The sequence below is a fragment of the Coregonus clupeaformis genome, chromosome 18 (genome assembly GCF_020615455.1).
Source record: "Coregonus clupeaformis isolate EN_2021a chromosome 18, ASM2061545v1, whole genome shotgun sequence".
Classification (NCBI taxonomy): Eukaryota; Metazoa; Chordata; class Actinopteri; order Salmoniformes; family Salmonidae; genus Coregonus; species Coregonus clupeaformis.
Window position 1 is genome coordinate 39,911,245 of NC_059209.1, and position 22,412 is coordinate 39,933,656.

At 50.0% G+C, this 22,412-nt stretch overlaps 1 protein-coding gene across 4 annotated transcripts in view; it reads right to left on the minus strand.

The window, feature by feature from the left end:
* LOC121558078 (calmodulin-regulated spectrin-associated protein 1-B-like) overlaps positions 1-22,412 on the minus strand; it is a 49,691-nt gene that overhangs the window by 21,602 nt on the left and 5,677 nt on the right. For 3 of the 4 annotated variants that reach the window (XM_041871566.2, XM_041871564.2, XM_041871565.2), the window contains exons 3-5: positions 13,536-13,798; positions 1,157-1,318; positions 951-1,031 (exon numbers count right to left, since the gene is read on the minus strand). In XM_041871566.2, coding sequence (XP_041727500.2) covers positions 951-1,031; positions 1,157-1,318; positions 13,536-13,798 — 506 coding nt within the window. Of the gene's footprint in view, positions 1-475; positions 509-950; positions 1,032-1,156; positions 1,319-13,535; positions 13,799-22,412 lie in introns of all 4 variants that reach the window. The other variant, XM_041871567.2, reaches the window with a different exon arrangement.

Consider the following 22,412-nt stretch of genomic DNA (forward strand, 5'->3'; position numbering starts at 1 on the left):
GAGTTTGTGGGCACAGGTGGCAATGGCGCCAACATCTCAGCACGAGCCAATAAGGAAAGCAGGGGCTGAGCGATGGATTCATGGCTCTCTCGCTCTCACCCAGACACCACTTCACACACTGTCACTCTCTCAGACACAAACACACCATCTATCATGATTGTACATAGTCTGCAGGGGCTTGAAATGAAAGGGCGAAAACGTAGTTCACCAAAATAAAGTTCACCATCCAATAAAAAAAGTTCACCAAATTACCAAAACCACCGGACAACAACAGTGTGACATTCTTAACTCAAAGAAAAACACAAAGATACCAGCCTTCTCCCACTGGCTGGCTGACTCACTAGCTACAAGCAGCACAGAATGGGCTTGGATGAGCCACGATGGTCACGTGTGGTGTGGTGTGGTGTGGTGTGCAAATCGACACAGAACTATGCGTGCAAGAGGGAGGAGGGGGGATTACTAGCAGCCAACTTACAGGTACAAGTTTCCAATACCATTTGGAGGGAGACTATCCAAGTAGCAGGGAAGGGAGGGGGACAGACAGAAAGAAAGAATAGGAGCAAAAAGGTCAATAGGTCAGAGGTCACAGACAGGATTGGATCTGCTTCCGGGTTAAGGGTTAGGAGAAAAGGGTCAATCAGGGTTCAACCCCAAATGGCAGGAGATAAAGAACTCTTGACTTGGACCACGTCTCTCCTGAAAAACAGATGTAATCTCCATGAGACTAATCTAACTAATAAATACAAATCGGTTTTAAAACGGCAATTATTCTTGCAATGTGTCCTGGAGGCATGGACTGCAGTCCAGAGACTGTTGATGCATCGAGAGCAGCAATCGCCCGTAAGGATGCATCAAAATAGCTCCATGGGAGCCATTTTGGCTCTAGCGCTTCAGTTTCCTGGTTCTCTCTCTGTGGGAGTGCCATGAGAGACGTGCGGCTCCAGCCTTACCTTCTGATGACTGGGAGACTCCAGCGGGTGCTGCTTGGCTTTCAGCTCTCTCTCTGTGATCTCCCTCATCTTCAGGTTAACCTGCAACAAAAGCCAAAGCAACATTCATCCAGCTCTTTAGAGCTCTATTTTCTCAATGTCTCAGGCTCATTGCTGCTGATAGGCAGTCTCAAAGAAAGAGAGAATGTGTGTGTTCCCCACCATACCTTGTTGATCCAGAAGACCATGGCGTCCTCCAGGTCAAAGGGCAGCTCCTTGGAGGCGCTGAAGGTGGAGAAGCGTTTGACACTGGCCACAACTTTCTCTATGCTGATCATCTCCACAGTGTAGGCCATCATCAGGGCATCGATCATGGGCATGTGGGCACTCTGGAGGAGGGATGAGAGGGCCCAGATTAGGTCAGAAAACAAAGACACACAAACGCTGTAAAGGTAGGTCATCATGGGGGCATACAGTAGGTCTAGTTCAGGGTAGAAAACACCATGGTATTGATCAATCATGGGATAGGTCTAGTTCAGAAAACACCAATTGATCAATCATGGGTATGTTGTTCCTGTGTGGTGGCAGGTCTAGCCAGAACAACAATCACGTTATGCCAAAATCAGGGCATCGACTATGGGCACAGGACACTGTGTGAGGGGAGAGAGCAGGTCACAAAACAATCCCAATCTACAGTTGAACATCAGGGCATCGATCATGGGCATGTGGGCATTCGGGATGGGTGGGTAGAGGGGGCAGAGGCACAGCTGGGGTATGTAGGCACGAGGACATGATGCCCACAGAACAGTCTAAGGGATGATTGGACTGGACAATCCTCAGGGTATTAAAACAATAACCTGCCATGTCGGCGTTGCCTCTTCGTCTCCTGATCCAGCCAGCACACTGACAAGTCACTCTGATGTACTACAGATTATCCTTATCCAATAGAAAGACAGAGGGAGGAATCCCCCTCACCATAACATTGGAGCTCTGTCCAAGCAATCAGCCTTAATACCTCACCCAGGGGGACAAAGATTACATACATTAGGGCCTACAACACAGAATTATCTCAATCACTGTTTGGAAAAAAGACTGCTCAATGCATGGCTGAGGGTGTAGTGGCGTAGGATAGGCTAGAAGCTTATCAGATACCTTTCTTGGCCTTTTATAAACACATTTCATGCAATTCTACTACACTTTATATGACTGGAGACATTAGCAGAATCTTTTTTAATACGACAAAAATGACAGGGTAGCCTACTCTGGTGACACTGACAAACAGAGCGTTAAAAACGATGTTGTCTGATCCATATAATAGGCCTACGAGAAGGGGAGACAACTAGCCTACAATATGACATCGATCTAACCATGAGGAAGAAATTATTGTCCAAAAACTAACTTTCAAGTGGCACGGACCCAACAATGATAGAGTGAACACTCACCGGGGATATGGCCGATGCTCTCCGCTGATGCCAATAAGAACTTCATTGATTGAACAGTATAGCCTGAGAATTTTGATAACTATAAAAGACAGATTAGAGTCTTTTCATAGTCTTCTCTTTAAAGCAATAGCCATTTGCTTTCCTAACTATTATGAAATATAACTCAATCATCGATGCTGTATTTGTCACGTGCGCTGTGCAAATTGCAGTCCCTTCCTACTATAGGCAATGTGATTTAAAACAATCCACTGGTATTTATTTATTTTATTACCCCTTTTTTCTCCCCAATTTCATGATATCCAATTGGTAGTTACAGTCTTGTCCCATCGCTTCAACTCCCGTACGGACTCGGGAGAGCTGAAGGTCGAGAGCCACGCGTCCTCTGAAACACGACCCGCCAAGCCGCACCGCTTCTTGACACACTGCTCGCTTAACCCAGGAGCCAGCCGCACCAATGTCTTAACCCAGGAGCCAGCCGCACCAATGTCTTAACCCAGGAGCCAGCCGCACCAATGTCTCGGAGGAAACGCTGTACAGCTGGTGACCTGAAGTCAGCATGCATGCGCCCGGCTGCCACAAGGAGTCGCTAGAGAGCGATGGGGCAAGGACATACTAAACGGCCAAACCCTCCCATAACGCTGGGCCAAATTCTAACCCGGATCTGTAGTGACGCCTCTAGCACTGCGATGCAATGCCTTAGACCGCTGAGCCACTCGGGAGGCCCAGCTTCTTCTTTTTTTTAAGAAGCTAATGAACCTCTGTGGCCAAACCACGCTTTCTATTTTGAATGATTGTATTTATTTCTGTATAGACAGGAGTAGGTTAATTAGGCTATATCATTTTGGCAATTTAATTAAATGTACTATGTCTGTAGCGCACTTGTGATGGAGTTTTCAAAACAAATGGCCACTGGATTGACTCAAATAATAATGATTTTGCCAGGTAGGCTTAGGGTACTTTCTACGTACCTTTTAATTGCCTTTCCATCTACCCAAAGAAGGTTATGCTATTATTAGACATACAGGCCCTAAGCGCACTGCAGACAGGACAGACCGGGGCATTCCCATGCCGTTGTTTCCTCTTCAGAATGGTTTCTCTTTGGTTAATTACACATTACTGTTTGAATAAATCATGATATTATTTTTTTTAAAGCAAATTGTGAACCAAAAACAAACATGGACTAGGTAAAAAAAGAAAATCACTGGCACTCTTTTAGCAGTGAATACTGGTACTCAATAAGGCCCAGTTTTGAGGCCCAGTCATATCTATCGCTCTGTGTAGAGCTCAACTTAAAGCGTAATGCCTTGAAGCAGGAGCAGAGAGGAAGAGGTAAAGAGAGAGGCCTAACTCCAGAAGAAAATCTGTATCCCTAAAGCAGGTGGCGGTTTTTTTCACCCACCAAGCAAGGAGTTTTGTATGGAGGTCAATGAGTGTCAAATTTGGTCAACAGAAAAATGAAAAGCTTATTTGCTACGTGAGGTTTATTTGATCTAATAGAAGTTTTGTAATGCTTAGGTTATTAACTGAGAAAAAACCCTATATTGGAGTTGTCTGGAGATTTTATGGCAAGGAGGCTAGTAGCATAGCATCTCTCCATTGAATACATGCGGTTGACGTCAACAATCCTCATAGAACATTCAAAAAGTATTTAAATAATGAGATATATTCACCAATCCAAAGAAAGGATATGGGGGAGGCTAGACAGCCTGCCATGCGGCTTTGTGGACAATGACTCCCATTATTAGGGTGGAGAGACAAGTAACTCGTCAGCATATCCATAATCTTTGGCAGGAGTGAGTATAATTCCCTGAAATGTGACCTATGCATCTAGGTGTGCCATGGAGTTAAAGCACAGTACACCCTAGCCTAGCCAGTTAGAGCATGCCTGACCCAAAACACACTTTGCTGCACACACACAGCTCTAATCCTACTGAGGGAAATGGAGGACAGATCCTGATTAGCTCACAATAGGAAAGGAGAACAGCTATTCAGAGCCCTCAGTGATCGGCCCCAACAATGTTACACAAGCATTGCTCAATGCTCAGCCTCAGATCCCTACTCTAATGAGGCATAAGCTAGACACGCCGCTGTACATGCACCCTTCCACCTACCCACTAGCAAAAACAGGACGCTGTACATGCACCCTTCCACCTACCCACTAGCAAAAACAGGACGCTGTACATGCACCCTTCCACCTACCCACTAGCAAAAACAGGACGCTGTACATGCACCCTTCCACCTACCCACTAGCTAGATGTAGACTATTTCAAAAACAGGACGCTGTATCTCTTAAGTCAAAGAAGAGCGAGTTAAAAAGATAAAAGAAAACAGCCTGACTGATGTGCTTGAGTTAGGACACAATGAATAGGCCAGAAACACACACAGACACACACCCTTTGCTTTCCCTTCACCAAACGTGTCAGAGAGAAACCCAGGAGAGTATGGGTGGACTACTGTTATATTGCCCCAAGCCATCTCTCAAGTGTCCTATGTCTAGTGCTGAGCGATTAACATACATTTAATTTTTTTCTCAGTTATTAAACAACTAATTGACAAAATTGAGTCAGGTTTTTCTTCTGAGCCCAACACACCATTTCTCTAGAGAGAAATTAAATCATTCACAAGAGAGTGGGACGCTTGGCTGAAGGGAGTTGTAGTTTTCACTAAGCACATATTCAGTCTAGTTCAGTGCAGAAATGTGGTAATTAACTACAATGACCATAATCCATGTCGCCTGTTTTTTTCTGACTCGGACAGAGATGGATACACTTTTATGCCTGCTATGTTAGGTTAGATACACACAGACCGCATGAAAGAGGAAAGTACACAACACCATGAAGAGCAAGAGGGATAGAGACAGTTGGTGAAAGTATGCCTTAACTACTTAGAAGAACTAGTAGAATGATTGTCAGACAGCTCTGCAGCATGCTTAGGCAGGCCAGCCTAGTGAAATATAATGACTTTTTATTTTACCTTTATTTAAAGCTACAATATGTAACTTTATGGGAAACCGACCAAATTCACGAAGAAATTTGAGTTATAGTTACATCTGGCCCTTCATTGGACACTGTTAACAAACCTCCAAACGTGCTTCAATGCCATACAACACTCCTTCAGTAGCCTCCAACTGCTCTTAAACACTAGTAAAACTAAATGCATGCTCTTCAACCGAACGCTGCTTGCACCCGCCCACCCGACTAGAATCACTACTCTCGGCGGGTCTGACCTAGAGTATGTGGACAACTACAAATACCTAGGTGTCTGGTTAGACTGTAAACTCTCCTTCCAGACTCACATTAATCATCTCCAATCAAAAGTTAGATCTAGAATCGGCTTCCTATTTCACAACAAAGCCTCCTTCACTCATGCTGCCAAACATGCCCTCGTAAAACTGACTATCCTACCGACCCTTGACTTCGGCGATGTCATTTACAAAATAGCCTCCAACACTCTACTCAGCAAATTGGATGTAGTCTATCACAGTGCCATCCGTTTTGTCACCAAAGCCCCATATACTACCCACTATTGTGACCTGTATGCTCTTGTTGGCTGGTCCTCACTACATATTCGTCGCCAAACCCACTGGCTCCAGGTCATCTATAAATCACTGCTAGGCAAATCCCTGTCTTACCTTAGCTCACTGGTCACCATAGCAACACCCACCCGTAGTATGCGCTCCAGCAGGTATATCTCACTGGTCATCCCCAAAGCCAACACCTCCTTTGGCCGCCATTCCTTCCAGTTCTCTGCTGCCAATGACTGGAACAAACTGCAAAAATCTCTGAAGCTGGAGACTCTTATCTCCCTCACTAACTTTAAGCATCAGTTGTTAGAGCACCTTACTGATCACTGCACCTGTACACAGCCCATCTGTAATCAGCCCACACAACTACCTCATCCCCATATTGTTATTTACTTTGCTTATTTGCACCCCAGTATCTCTATTTGCACATCATCTTTTGCACATCTATCACTCCAGTGTTAATACGAAATTGTAACTATTTTGCACTATGGCCTATTTATTGCCTTACCTCCATAACTTACTACATTCGCACACACTGTATATATATTTTCTGTTTGTATTTTTGACTTTATGTTTTGTTTACCCCATTTGTAACTCTGTGTTGTTGTTTTTAATCACACTGCTTTGCTTTATCTTGGCCAGGTCGCAGTTGTAAATGAGAACTTGTTCTCAACTGGCTTACCTGGTTAAATAAAGGTGAAATAAAATAAAATAAAACGTCTAAGAAGCGGTAGATCTGTTCTGTGTGGGCTATTTCTATGCTTCCCGTTCTGAAATTTCGTTTTTGCGTCTTTTACTTTCAGATTAGTACACCTGAATATACAATATTTTTGGTTATGGAAAACTACTAAAATTTTTGTAACCAGGAAATGGCGGAGCGATTTCTGCATAGTGCATCTTTAACTAGGTAAATTAATAACAAATTCCTATTTACAATGATGGCCTACCAAGAGGCAAAAGGCTTCCTGCGGGGACGGGGGATGAATTAAAAAAGTTGGACAAAAAAACACTCATCACGACAAGAGAGAGACCACTACATAAAGACCTAAGACGACAACACAGCATGGCAGCAAACATCGTACAGCCTGGGAAGAAGAGAGAACGTTGTCTGGCTGTTTGGTTGCTACAGCCTGAGCAGAGATGAGATAGTGACTTAAGGAATGAAAAATAAGAAAGTAATCAAATAAGAACTAAGTAATATACACAACTGAAATATTGTATTATTTCATAGTGATTTCCTATTTTTCTATTGATGTCTACCCAATGTGGACCTGACAGAGAATGGAATATTTTAATGTTTAGGCTTTGGAATTTCCATTAAAAGGTTCTAAAATAATTTAGTCATTATTTCATAAAAAAAAAAAATTATAATAATAATTGAAACCGAAATCATTCAGCACTAAACCGGTCTCTATAGTCTCCGTCCCTCTAGTTTCTCCCCCGTCCGTCCATCTCCCCCGTCCTGCTAGTCTCTCCCCTGTCAGTCCATCTAGTCTCCCCCGTCCTGCTAGTCTCTCCCCTGTCCGTCCGTCCATCTCCCCCGTCCTGCTAGTCTCTCCCCTGTCCATCCATCTAGTCTCCCCCGTCCTGCTAGTCTCTCCCCCGTCCGTCAATCTAGTCTCCCCCGTCCTGCTAGTCTCTCCCCCGTCCGTCCATCTCCCCCGTCCTGCTAGTCTCTCCCCTGTCCGTCCATCTCCCCGTCCTGCTAGTCTCTCCCCGTCCGTCCATCTCCCCCGTCCTGCTAGTCTCTCCCCGTCCGTCCATCTCCCCCATCCTGCTAGTCTCTCCCCCGTCCGTCCATCTCCCCCGTCCTGCTAGTCTCTCCCCCGTCCGTCCATCTCCCCCATCCTGCTAGTCTCTCCCCTGTCCATCCATCTAGTCTCCCCCGTCCTGCTAGTCTCTCCCCTGTCCATCCATCTCCCCCGTCCTGCTAGTCTCTCCCCCGTCCGTCCATCTCCCCGTCCTGCTAGTCTCTCCCCGTCCGTCCATCTCCCCCATCCTGCTAGTCTCTCCCCGTCCCGTCCATCTCCCCCGTCCTGCTAGTCTCTCCCCGTCCGTCCATCTCCCCCATCCTGCTAGTCTCTCCCCTGTCCATCCATCTAGTCTCCCCCCGCCCTGCTAGTCTCTCCCTGTCCGTCCATCTCCCCGTCCTGCTAGTCTCTCCCCGTCCGTCCATCTCCCCGCCCTGCTAGTCTCTCCCCCGTCCGGTCCATCTCCCCCGGCCCTGCTAGTCTCTCCCCGTCCGTCCATCTCCCCCATCCTGCTAGTCTCTCCCCGTCCGTCCATCTCCCCGCCCTGCTAGTCTCTCCCCGTCCGTCCATCTCCCCGCCCTGCTAGTCTCTCCCCGTCCGTCCATCTCCCCCCATCCTGCTAGTCTCTCCCCGTCCGTCCATCTCCCCGTCCTGCTAGTCTCTCCCCGCCCCGTCCATCTCCCCCGTCCTGCTAGTCTCTCCCCCGTCCGTCCATCTCCCCCATCCTGCTAGTCTCTCCCCCGTCCGTCCATCTCCCCCGTCCTGCTAGTCTCTCCCCCGTCCGTCCATCTCCCCCGTCCTGCTAGTCTCTCCCCCGTCCGTCCATCTCCCCGTCCTGCTAGTCTCTCCCCGTCCGTCCATCTCCCCCGTCCTGCTAGTCTCTCCCCGTCCGTCCATCTCCCCGTCCTGCTAGTCTCTCCCCTGTCAGTCCATCTAGTCTCCCCCTTCCTGCTAGTCTCTCCCCTGTCCATCCATCTAGTCTCCCCCGTCCTGCTAGTCTCTCCCCTGTCCATCCATCTAGTCTACCCCTTCCTGCTAGTCTCTCCCCTGTCCATCCATCTAGTCTCCCCCGTCCTGCTAGTCTCTCCCCTGTCCATCCATCTAGTCTCCCCGTCCTGCTAGTCTCTCCCCTGTCCATCCATCTAGTCTCCCCCGTCCTGCTAGTCTCTCCCCTGTCCATCCATCTAGTCTCCCCCGTCCTGCTAGTCTCTCCCTGTCAGTCCATCTAGTCTCCCCCGTCCTGCTAGTCTCTCCCCTGTCCGTCCATCTAGTCTTCCCCTTCCTGCTAGTCTCTCCCCTGTCCATCCATCTAGTCTCCCCCGTCCTGCTAGTCTCTCCCCTGTCAGTCCATCTAGTCTCCCCCGTCCTGCTAGTCTCTCCCCTGTCCATCCATCTAGTCTTCCCCTTCCTGCTAGTCTCTCCCCTGTCCATCCATCTAGTCTCCCCCGTCCTGCTAGTCTCTCCCCTGTCCATCCATCTAGTCTCCCCCGTCCTGCTAGTCTCTCGCCTGTCCATCCATCTAGTCTCCCCCGTCTTGCTAGTCTCTCCCCTGTCCATCCATCTAGTCTCCCCGTCCTGCTAGTCTCTCCCCTGTCAGTCCATCTAGTCTCCCCCGTCCTGCTAGTCTCTCCCTGTCCGTCCATCTAGTCTTCCCCTTCCTGCTAGTCTCTCCCTGTCCATCCATCTAGTCTCCCCGTCCTGCTAGTCTCTCCTGTCAGTCCATCTAGTCTCCCCCGTCCTGCTAGTCTCTCCTGTCCATCCATCTAGTCTCCCCGTCCTGCTAGTCTCTCCCCTGTCCATCCATCTAGTCTCCCCCGTCCTGCTAGTCTCTCCCCTGTCCATCCATCTAGACTCCCCCGTCCTGCTAGTCTCTCCCCTGTCCATCCATCTAGTCTCCCCCGTCCTGCTAGTCTCTCCCCTGTCAGTCCATCTAGTCTCCCCCTTCCTGCTAGTCTCTCCCCTGTCCATCCATCTAGTCTTCCCCCTGTCCATCCATCTAGTCTCCCCCGTCCTGCTAGTCTCTCCCCTGTCCATCCATCTAGTCTCCCCCGTCCTGCTAGTCTCTCCCCTGTCCGTCCATCTAGTCTTCCCCTTCCTGCTAGTCTCTCCCCTGTCCATCCATCTAGTCTCTCCCCTGTCCATCCATCTAGTCTCCCCCGTCCTGCTAGTCTCTCCCCTGTCCATCCATCTAGTCTCCCCCGTCCTGCTAGTCTCTCCCCTGTCCATCCATCTAGTCTTCCCCTTCCTGCTAGTCTCTCCCCTGTCCATCCATCTAGTCTTCCCCATCCTGCTAGTCTCTCCCCTGTCCATCCATCTAGTCTCCCCCGTCCTGCTAGTCTCTCCCCTGTCCGTCCATCTAGTCTTCCCCTTCCTGCTAGTCTCTCCCCTGTCCATCCATCTAGTTTTCCCCGTCCTGCTAGTCTCTCCCCTGTCCACCCATCTAGTCTTCCCCTTCCTGCTAGTCTCTCCCCTGTCCATCCATCTAGTTTTCCCCGTCCTGCTAGTCTCTCCCCTGTCCGTCCATCTAGTCTTCCCCTTCCTGCTAGTCTCTCCCCTGTCCATCCATCTAGTTTTCCCCGTCCTGCTAGTCTCTCCCCTGTCCATCCATCTAGTCTCCCCCGTCCTGCTAGTCTCTCCCCTGTCCGTCCATCTAGTCTTCCCCTTCCTGCTAGTCTCTCCCCTGTCCATCCATCTAGTTTTCCCCATCCTGCTAGTCTCTCCCCTGTCCATCCATCTAGTCTCCCCCGTCCTGCTAGTCTCTCCCGTCAGTCCATCTAGTCTCCCCGTCCTGCTAGTCTCTCCTGTCCATCCATCTAGTCTCCCCGTCCTGCTAGTCTCTCCCCCGTCCGTCAATCTAGTCTCCCCCGTCCTGCTAGTCTCTCCCCTGTCCATCCATCTAGTCTCCCCCGTCCTGCTAGTCTCTCCCCTGTCAGTCCATCTCCCCCGTCCTGCTAGTCTCTCCCTGTCAGTCCATCTAGTCTCCCCCGTCCTGCTAGTCTCTCCCCTGTCAGTCCATCTAGTCTCCCCCGTCCTGCTAGTCTCTCCCCTGTCAGTCCATCTAGTCTCCCCCGTCCTGCTAGTCTCTCCCCTGTCCGTCCATCTAGTCTCCCCCTGTCCTGCTAGTCTCTCCCCTGTCAGTCCATCTAGTCTCCCCCTGTCCTGCTAGTCTCTCCCCTGTCAGTCCATCTAGTCTCCCCCGTCCTGCTAGTCTCTCCGCTGTCAGTCCATCTAGTCTCCCCCCCGTCCTGCTAGTCTCTCCCTATCCATCCATCTAGTCTCCCCCGTCCTGCTAGTCTCTCCCCTGTCCGTCCATCTAGTCTTCCCCTTCCTGCTAGTCTCTCCCCTGTCCATCCATCTAGTTTTCCCCGTCCTGCTAGTCTCTCCCCTGTCCACCCATCTAGTCTCCCCCGTCCTGCTAGTCTCTCCCCTGTCAGTCCATCTAGTCTCCCCCGTCCTGCTAGTCTCTCCCCTATCCATCCATCTAGTCTCCCCGTCCTGCTAGTCTCTCCCCTGTCAGTCCATCTAGTCTCCCCCGTCCTGCTAGTCTCTCCCCTATCCATCCATCTAGTCTCCCCCGTCCTGCTAGTCTCTCCCCTGTCAGTCCATCTAGTCTCCCCCGTCCTGCTAGTCTCTCCCCTATCCATCCATCTAGTCTCCCCCGTCCTGCTAGTCTCTCCCCTGTCCATCCATCTAGTCTCCCCCATCCTGCTAGTCTCTCCCCTGTCCATCCATCTAGTCTTCCCCTGTCAGTCCATCTAGTCTCCCCGGTCCCTGCTGTTTTATTACCCCCAGCTGATCCCTCCCCTTCTGTGCCCTCTAGGCAGTACGAGTCAAACAGGAGGCAGAGAAGGGATCTCTTCCTCTCTTACACACACACACCACGGAGAGAGCCCACAGGCATTGCCATGGAAACGCCTCCTCGCAGACTCAGCAACCCGGGGGGGGAGTTCTCAACCCTCACACAGGCCTAGTCTAGTCTGTCAAAGACAACCACTTCTCTCTACTCAGGATTTTAGACTAAGCATTTGTGTCTGTCTGGCTTCTTCCATAGAGCCTTGCCCGGATTATAAACCAGCCCCTGTCTGGGCTAGATGTAGGCTAGTCACTCACTCTCTTGGCTGCTCACCCGACAGAAGCAAGCCATTTTGGCAACGACGCGGTTCTCCATGGCAACGGCAGGGTAGCATGTATTCAAGCCACCAAGCAGTGATGCTCCTGTAAAGTGCTTTCACTTTGTGAGAGGTTATTGGATCTCTTATGAAAGGAAACGCTTGTGCAATGTATACAACTGAATGTGACATGTAGGGAGGGAGTGGTGTTGATTCCGTATACCGAGTGGAGATGTTGCTGTACTAGCATGTGGCCAAGTTCTGAAAACGACCCTGAGCGTATGGGTCAGTAGTCCAACCCTGTGTTTCCTGCCCTGATACACAGATATCACCAGTGTGACACAGGTCAAAACATTCACCTAACCCTGTGCTATCTCAGGAATTAATCTAGGCTGTGAGAGCCCAACCACGAATACCAGTCACAGATTTAAAGTCAATAGTCCTAAAAACTAGGCTGGGTGGCTGGAGGAGAACTAGGCTACATGAGAGATAGTTAAATCAACCACTATGCAACTGCTGCACCAGACTTTCCATATTTACCAGACAACATGGACAATGTCACTGTTAGGGACAAGGGTACACTAATGACAAGATTACAGTGACAAGTGGAAAAAGTAGTGGAGGAACCCCACTGGGTCATTCAGCACATTATAGGCCTAACTTAAGACTGCTCTCTCTGTCTGTACCCTTCTCTATCCAGCTGGTAGAAAATGATGGTCAAAGTAGTAACTGAATCAGTTTTCACATGTCCCACAGAAACCAGACTGTGCCAAAAGCCTACAGACGACACACTCTCTGGCCCAGTTCTATGCCTTTATATGGACATGAATCAGAGTCGAATTTGAATCGCCAAGGTAGCCAACGATAAGGAAACCGCCAAATGGTCTGGAACTAAATTTAATAGGTCGGAAAAGACGACCCACATGTAAATTGAGTTGGAACACTACGATGAGTCATCATGGCTTCAACAACAAAGACTAGAATGTTTTAGTTACCTAGGGTTTAAAGGCTGCTTGACAAAGACGACAGGTAGGTATTCCAGTTGTGTGCAGAGTAGAGCGGTAGATGCCATAGTTTGATAGAGAGAACAGAACAATGGCTACTTTCACTGGTTAAATCAGCAGTGATAAGACTAGAGCAGGCAGAGAGGCGGATGCAGGCAGAGAGGCGGATGCAGGCAGAGATGCGGATGCAGGCAGAGATGCGGATGCAGGCAGAGATGCGGATGCAGGCAGAGAGGCGGATGCAGGCAGAGAGTTCTCTCTCCCTATGTAGGCCTACACACAGAATAACCAAACAGAAGGCTGAGCTTCTTGACCCTCTCTCATCCGTGGCCAGCTAAAGGGCAACACAGCACCAGCAGAAAGGCAGTGTGTGCTTTTCAGACTTGATTCATGTCTGTTTTGCACTGGGACTAACTCATTTTAAAAGACAGCTCTCATCCACAAATCATGAGCAGCCTCTGGCAATGACTCCCATAAACACCACGTGCCTATCAAACTAGTTCCATCACCACAAATAGTGAGTCCCTCCCTACTTCCTAGTCCATGAAGAGGACATCGGGTGTATCTCATTGGTTTCCTTTCAATCATCTGTACTGGCTGGTAGACATCCATCCTACTGCTTTGGTCTCTCCAGTGTTTTCAGTGCAGATGAAGGAGAGGAGACAAGGAGAGCCACTTGAGCCACTTGAGATGCAGCTGCATTGCCCTCACTCTGCATAGCTTTTTAGCACTCCTACACACTCATCCACACACACACACACACTCTTTCCCACTCACCATTTTGATGGGCACACAGGCGAGGTCGGCGTCTGTGACAGGGGCGTCATCACTCTCCATGACGTAGATGCCTTTACGGCTGAGGGCCTGGATGACTGACATGTGTGACTGCAGCGAGGCGGCCTGGTCTGTCTTCAGGATGAGGGAACACACCCGGCAGTACAGCTCACAGGACAGCAGCAGGTGGAGGACGGGGGGCTTGATGTGCTCCTGCTCATACTGGTCTGTGTAGAACGGATCCCTCAGGTCCTCTGGGATGTGGTCTGGCGGAGGGGAGGGGAGGGGTTAGTGATGGATGTGATGCATATAATGCATGGTGTTGGCCCTTACTTATATTTAGACAGGATGGGTTCCACTCCCTACATCTAGCTGTGTTGCCACCCGCATGAAAATATTTGGTTGCTATTGGTTTCAATGGAATATTTTGGTGCTTGTAGCCATGTGCCTACTTCAGGAAGAATCTAGGGGAAACGCTGCTGTGATGACTAACAGATGCATAAACAGGGATACAATAGGAGTTTGTCGTTTTGTGGAATGTTTCGCCAAATGTGAAATACGGGTTTTACTTTAAAAAGGGAAGAGCTAGCCTAACATTTCAACAATGAAAGGGAATGTGGCAACAGCAAAATATGTGTCCTGCCAGCTTTCAGTTTACTCTGTAAATATAGGCTAGTCGTGGCTTGGAACCGACAGTAACACTGGTGAGAGAAGAGCTAGGTCCTCAGGTTACCAGTCTGCAACAATGCCTTTCCAGTTTCCACCACAAAGGAAAACAAACACTGACCTATGAAGGGTCTGTTTTGCATTTTGCGCTGACTCGTATCAAACCAGAAGACCATATTAGGCTAAATGACTCTGGTGATGGGAATCGGATCATGATAATTGATGTCTGTTGTGGTCATACTTCCCTAACAGGAAACACACAGCCTACATACAAATCCATACAATCTGGAAACAGTAAAGCAGAGGAATAGAATGGAGAATCCCCCAGCGGCGCATTGCATGTGACAAGCCCAGCCCACGCATAAGCGCACGCTCGCAGAAAGGTGTGATGATCTTTGGGACAGAAATAACCCAGCTAAACTCCATTATTCAGACATCTTTATTTCAACTGAGCTAACAGAACTAGGGCTGTCCCCGACTAAAAAACATATTGGTCGACCAAGAGTCGTCTGTTCTTTCAACCAATCGATTGGTCAAAAATAAATTACTTGTATTTTTCCATATATTGACACATCCTATGTGTTTTAAATCAAATCAACTATATTCACTGAGCTTTTCTGATGCTTTAAGCACATGGTTTGATTAAATAATTAAGACACAAATTACTAGAGGGAGTCCAAACAGCAATTGATTTGATTGTGCCGGGCTCAGAATTGCAGCGAGTGACTGTGTGACTAGCACCCGTTGTCTCGCTCTCCTCCCTGCTGCAGCGACCACCACAGCACATCAAAGTGTTTATCGCGCTGTCCATGTTGATGAAGCTGCAACATATTTACAACCATTTCTGATTGAAAAGTTGTTACCAAAATCCCTCATTTGTTTTGGAAAAACATTCCCTATTCCCTCAACCCTGGCTCTCTGTCACGGTTTCGGCCGAGGCTGCTCCTCCTCCTGGTTCGGGCAGGCTTCGGCGGTCGTCGTCCCCGGAGTACTAGCTGCCACCGATCTATGTTTCATGTTCGTTTGGTTTTGTCTGGATGTTGTACACCTGTGTCTTGTTAGTCCTCGTTAGTGTCCTATTTAGTTCTCGTTGTGTGTGCTTGTCGTTGTGTGTGATTGCGCTTCTGTTTCGTGTTTGGAGCTACATTTTCCCTCCAGTATTTTGGAGAGGTTATTTTGCACATGTTTGTGCGCCGTCTGTTTTGTCGCCTGTGTGCGCCGTGTATTCGCCTTCAGGCTTATTGTGCTTCTGTCTTTTATATATATTGCACTAAAGCCTTTGGACTGAGCCTCTGCGTCCTGCGCATGATTCATACACCACACCCACCTTCAGCACGCCTTGACAGAATCACACACCATAATGGAATCAGCAGGATCGGCAGTGACGCCTGTGTCGCTCGAGGAGCATCTCCGTGGGCAAGAGGGCCAGATAAGACAACTGGAGACCGCTCTACAGGAGGTAATCAACACCTTGCACCGATGGGAGGCCAGCAGGGTACCCACACCTCCACCTACCCTGCCCACCCCATCGGTCGGTCCACCAGTCCCAGGTTCGGCTCTCGCTCCCGAGGGCGTATGACGGAACAGCTGCCGGGTGTCAGGGGTTCCTCCTGCAGGTGGAGGTGGAGCTCTACCTGGCCACTGTACACCCGGTGCCCTCGGGATACGAGAGCGTTTCCGCCCTAATCTCCTGTCTCACGGGCAAGGCGTTGGAGTGGGCTAACGCCGAGTGGAGGAAGATGGACGCCAACACCATCACCTATGCCGAGTTCTCCCGCCGCTTCCAGGCCGTGTTCGACCATCCACCTGAGGGCAAAGCGGCGGGGGAGCGTCTAGTCCATTTGAGACAGGGGAGGAGGAGCGCTCAGGTGTTCGCTCTAGAGTACCAGACTCTAGCGGCGGATGCAGGGTGGAATGAACGGGCTCTCATCGACCATTTTCGATGTAGCCTACGAGAGGACGTTCAACGTGAGTTGGCCTGCAGGGATACCCATCTTACCTTCGACCAGTTGGTCGATATGTCCATCCGTCTGGACACCCTGCTGGCCACCCGTGGACGTCCCGAGGGGAGTCCGTCCATTCCGCCCTCCGGCACCTCCGAGCCGAGCCCTATGGAGCTCGTGGGTGCCGGCGCTAGAGAACGGAGGAGGAGGAGCCCGAGGGGGCCTGTCTCCTGCACCAAGTGCGGTCGTGGAGGGAACACTGCGGCCAGGTGCTGGGGAGGGTTCTCCGGGGGAGAAGACAACAGGCCACGCACTGGGGGGGCCTCCCAGGTGAGTAGACGTCCCACTTACCCAGAGCTTTCTGTTGCGCACTTTTGTATACCTGTTTGTTTTCCACAGGTTGCACCTCATTCCCAGCATAAGGCGCTAGTAGATTCAGGCGCAGCTGGGAATTTTGTTGATCGGAAGTTTTGTTTTGAGTTAGGGATCCCTCTCCTACCTGTTGACAAACCTTTTCCCGTTCATGCCTTAGATTGCCGCCCGTTGGGGTCGGGGTTGATCAGGGAGATCACAGCGCCACTTAGGATGTGTGCGCAGGGGGGTCATGAAGAGACTATACAGCTGTATCTGATCGACTCTCCTGCGTACCCAGTGGTGCTGGGAATTCCCTGGTTAAGCACCCATAACCCTGCTATTTCGTGGCAACAGAGGGCTCTCGATGGGTGGTCTGCTCAGTGCGAGGGGCGATGTCTGGGTGTTTCCGTGGGGGCGACTTCGGTGGAAAGTCCAAACCAAGTGCCCGCACTGCACATTCCGCCTGAATATGGGGGATTTAGCTCTCGTGTTTAGCAAAACTAGGGCGACGCAGTTGCCTCCTCATAGACAGGGGGATTGTGCGATTGATCTCCAGGCAGGAGCAGCGCTCCCACGGAGCCATGTGTATCCTTTGTCTCAAGAGGAGAGAAAAGCTATGGAGACTTACATAGCCGAATCTTTGAGACAGGGATACATTCGGCCCTCCACTTCTCCCGCCTCCTCGAGCTTCTTTTTTGTGAAAAAGAAAGATGGAGGGTTGCGCCCGTGCATTGATTACCGTGGTCTCAATCAGATTACTGTGAAATACAGTTATCCACTCCCTCTGATTGCGACCATGACGGAGTCATTGCATGGAGCGCGGTTTTTCACAAAACTGGATCTCAGGAGCGCGTATAACTTGGTGCGCATTAGGGAGGGTGACGAATGGAAGACAGCGTTTAGTACCACGTCAGGTCATTTAGAATATCTCGTCATGCCATATGGGTTGATGAATGCTCCATCAGTCTTCCAATCCTTCGTAGATGACATTTTCCGGGATATGCAGGGACAAGGGGTGGTCGTGTACATTGATGACATTCTGGTGTACTCGTCTACCCGAGCCGAGCATATAACCCTGGTGCGTCGTGTATTGAGGAGGCTGTTGGAGCACGACCTATATGTCAAGGCAGAGAAATGTCTGTTTTTCCAGGAGTCGGTCTCCCTTTTTGGGTTATCGGTTGTCCGCGTCAGGGGTGAGAATGGAGGTGGATCGTGTGTCCGCTGTGCGTAATTGGCAAACCCCAACTACTGTAAAAGAGGTGCAGCAGTTTTTGGGCTTTGCGAATTACTACCGGAGGTTTATCCGGGGTTTTGGACAGGTGGCAGCTCCCATCACGTCCCTTCTGAAGGGGGGTCGGTGCGCCTGCAGTGGTCAGCCGATGCGGACAGGGCCTTTAGGAGACTGAAGGACCTGTTTACGCCGGCTCCGGTGCTGGCGCATCCGGATCCCGCATTACCCTTTCAGGTCGAGGTAGACGCGTCTGAGGCTGGTATAGGGGCCGTTCTCTCTCAACGGTCCGGCACGCCACCTAAACTCCGCCCCTGTGCTTTTTACTCAAAGAAGCTCAGCCCGGCGGAGCGTAACTATGACGTTGGGGACAGGGAGCTGTTAGCTGTAGTTCAAGCCCTTAAGGTGTGGAGGCATTGGCTTGAGGGGGCTCAACACCCTTTCCTCATTTTGACTGACCATCGGAACCTGGAGTACATCCGGGCAGCGAGGAGACAGAACCCTCACCAGGCTCGATGGAGTATGTTTCTCACCAGGTTCGTATTTAAAATCACGTACATCCCTGGGTCCCAGAATGGTAAGGCGGATGCGCTGTCCCGGCGGTATGACACAGAGGAGAGGTCCGTTGAGCCCACTCCCATACTACCGGAGTCTTGCCTTGTGGCACCGGTGGTGTGGGAGGTCGATGCCGAATCGAAGCGAAGCGTTGCATCGACCCCAGCCCTCCACAGTGTCCTGAGGGTCGGAAGTACGTTCCGCTCGAGATTCGGGATCGACTCATTTACTGGGCTCACACGTCACCCTCCTCTGGACATCCGGGTATCGGGCCGGACGGTGCATTGCCTTAGCACTAAATACTGGTGGCCCACTTTGGCTAGGGATGTGAGGGTTTATGTCTCCTCCTGCTCGGTGTGTGCCCAGTGTAAGGCGCCCCGACATCTGCCCAGGGGTAAGTTACAACCCCTGCCCGTTCCACAACGACCATGGTCCCACCTCTCGGTGGATTTTGTGACAGACCTTCCCTCTCTCAGGGGAATACCACCATCCTGGTCGTTGTGGACCGGTTCTCTAAGGCCTGTCGTCTTCTCCCTATGTCGGGTCTTCCTACTGCCCTACAGACCGCTGAGGCCCTATTTACCCACGTCTTCCGGCATTACGGGGTACCCGAGGATATAGTGTCTGATCGAGGCCCCCAGATTACCTCTCGTGTTTGGAGAGCGTTCATGGAGCGTTTGGGGGTCTCGGTTAGCCTTACCTCAGGGTACCACCCGGAGAGTAACGGGCAGGTAGAACGTGTCAACCAGGAAGTGGGTAGGTTTCTGAGGTCGTATTGCCAGGACCGGCCGGAGGAGTGGGCACGGTACATTCCCTGGGCCGAGATGGCCCAGAACTCTCTCCGCCACTCCTCTACTAACCTAACCCCCTTCCAATGTGTGTTAGGTTACCAGCCGGTTCTGGCACCTTGGCAGCAGAGCCAGATCGAGGCCCCTGCGGTGGATGATTGGATGAGGCGCTCGGAAGAGACGTGGAACGCTGCCCACGTCCACCTGCAGCGGGCCGTCCTTCGTCACAAGGCGAGCGCCGATCTCCACCGCAGTGAGGGGCCGGTGTACGCACCCGGAGATCGAGTCTGGCTCTCTACCAGAAACCTACCCCTCCGCCTGCCCTGCCGGAAGCTGGGTCGGCGGTTTGTGGGGCCCTTTAAAGTCCTGAGAAGATTGAACGAGGTGTGTTATAGGTTACATCTACCTGTTGAGTATAAGAATATTAACCCCTCGTTCCATGTGTCTCTTCTCAGGCCGGTGGTAGCTGGTCCACTCCAGGACAATGAGATAGGGGCGAATCCCCCGCCCCCACTGGACATCGAGGGGGCTCCAGCGTACACCGTTCGGTCCATCTTGGACTCTAGACGCCGGATGGGGGGTCTCCAGTATCTCGTGGAGTGGGAGGGGTACGGCCCGGAGGAGCGGTGCTGGGTGCCACGGAGGGACATCCTAGACCCATCTCTCCTGTCGGAGTTCCACCGGGACCATCCCGCGCGCCCTGCTCCGCGTCCTCCTGGACGCTCCCGAGGCCGGGGTCGGCGCACGGCTGGAGCCGCGCGTCAAGGGGGGTACTGTCACGGTTTCGGCCGAGGCTGCTCCTCCTCCTGGTTCGGGCAGGCTTCGGCGGTCGTCGCCCCGGAGTACTAGCTGCCACCGATCTGTTTCATGTTCGTTGGTTTTGTCTGGATGTTGTACACCTGTGTCTTGTTAGTCCTCGTTAGTGTCCTATTTAGTTCTCGTTGTGTGTGCTTGTCGTTGTGTGTGATTGCGCTTCTGTTTCGTGTTTGGAGCTACATTTTCCCTCCAGTATTTTGGAGAGGTTATTTTGCACATGTTTGTGCGCCGTCTGTTTTGTCGCCTGTGTGCGCCGTGTATTCGCCTTCGGGCTTATTGTGCTTCTGTCTTTTATATATATTGCACTAAAGCCTTTGGACTGAGCCTCTGCGTCCTGCGCATGATTCATACACCACACCCACCTTCAGCACGCCTTGACACTCTCTTTACTTGACACATGTATGCATCGCATGCATGTGACCAAAGACCTATTCGCACGGGACTAGTATTACTAGAGAACGTTGGTTATGTAATTATTACTCTAGAATGTCCATTATTCCAGAGGACGATTCGGACGGGATTCGGTTTTTTCAGCAGTACGTCCTAAATGACCCCCAGCCTTCAGATGTGAGCTAAACAGTGCAATTGAGATGCATTTTAAGTCTATGGATGAGAAAGTTAACTTTCCAAACGTCTATGATTGGTTCAGAGTTGGTCCGGACCAAAAATCTATGTGCGTGGACGTTGAAATCAAGGCCAGTCTGGACAGCACCAAATCTGAATCAAACATAGAAGAAGTCTATGATTGGTTCAAATTTGGTCCCGACCAAAAACCAATGTCTGTGGAAATCAAGGCCGGTCCAGAACTGCACCAAAAAAAGACGTCCAGAATGTGTTGGCGTCGGTCCCTGCTTACTGAGGTGTAGCCTACAGTGTTGCCTGAAATTGAATTTTATGAATGCCCATCTATGTGGTAAGCCTACCATTTGTAAAACAGGCCATTGCATTGGCTTTATTAGTCCTGATTCCTGTGACTAATCAATTTTGCTATATAAGCTCTGAATATCAGCTACCTAACTTAATCAGGAGTTATCGCGAGCCTGTCTGCAATGTGTTTACACAGTGGGAAATGCATCAGTATTTTATTTTTTGCTACGATCAGCTAGTCAAAAAATTGACGGATACAAACTTGAAACCACTGATCATGACAATGGGGTGAAACTCCAGGACAACAGTTGTGATTGTCCATTCCATATTGTCCATATTCCTTTGACCTGTCCTGTTTTTAGGATATGTTACCTTGTTAACATGACAGCTCATTTTTTATTTGATTGAGCGCCATTTAGGTTAGGCTATTTGATCTGAGAAACCTGTATGATGTAAAAAAAAGTGTCCATCTCATTACATTGTCATACATTTTATCTCCAGCCTGTAGGCTCCAGAAAAGACCACATACTCTTTCTACCATATCCTATATCTGCTACATGATTTATGTTAGATTACTTATTTGACTGAACATTGGTGGAGAGCTGCAGAGATGCGTCTCTCTAACAGCACCCTGGAGAGGCACACTGGAAATGGACAAGCAAAATATTTTGTGCCCCTGCCTTTGACAAAGTGGGCACTGCTTATCAAAGGGCGGCATCAGTGCTCACCTAAAAAGCCCATATGCCACCCTCGTCAATCTGCTGCCATAGGCGGCCGCTTAATCCCGCCTTATGAGCGGGCAGGCCGTGCCTATAGCATATCAAAATCACATCAATAAATTGTTTATAATAAACTCTGAATCCTGTAACACGTGACAGCGAAATGGATGCAGACGACGTGACAAATAAACTCGAAAATGGCTCCTGAGTGGCGCAGTGGTCTAAGGCACTGCATCGCAGTGCTAACTGTGCCACTAGAGATCCTGGTTCGAATCCAGGCTCTGTCGCAGCCGGCCGCGACCGGGAGACTCATGGGCGGCGCACAATTGGCCCAGCGTCGTCCAGGGTAGGGGAGGGAATGGCCGGCAGGGATGTAGCTCAGTTGATAGAGCATGGCGTTTGCAACGCCAGGGTTGTGGGTTTGATTCCCACGGGGGGCCAGTATAAAAATATATATATATATGTGTTCACTAACTGTAAGTCGCTCTGGATAAGAGCGTCTGCTAAATGACTAAAATGTAAATGAAATGGGGAAATGTTTACTGGTTGCTCAGGAGGTAAAAGGGAAAGTCAGATGTGTGGAATAAATTTGACGAGTTGTGGAAAATACTGGAGATCAAGAAAAAGAAGGTAAGGAGCAAGCGCTGCGTGCATATTATGTGTGCCAAACAGGTGCTGTTAGATTACAATATAATTTGACCGTTTGGAACAATGTAAATAATACTAAATAAAGTATAAGCGTACCAGAGAGTCTGTTGTAAAAAAAAAATTGTAAAGCCTTTAATACAGCAAAGACTAAAAACAGTCTCATTCATTCGCGAATGCAATTTCCAAAATGGAACGGTTTATTTATTGTTTAAGCTAATTATTCAAGGCTCGCTTTATTTTAAAACTAAAATGCTTGATTGCATTTCAAATCATGAATGACTCCGATGCTGTGTGAT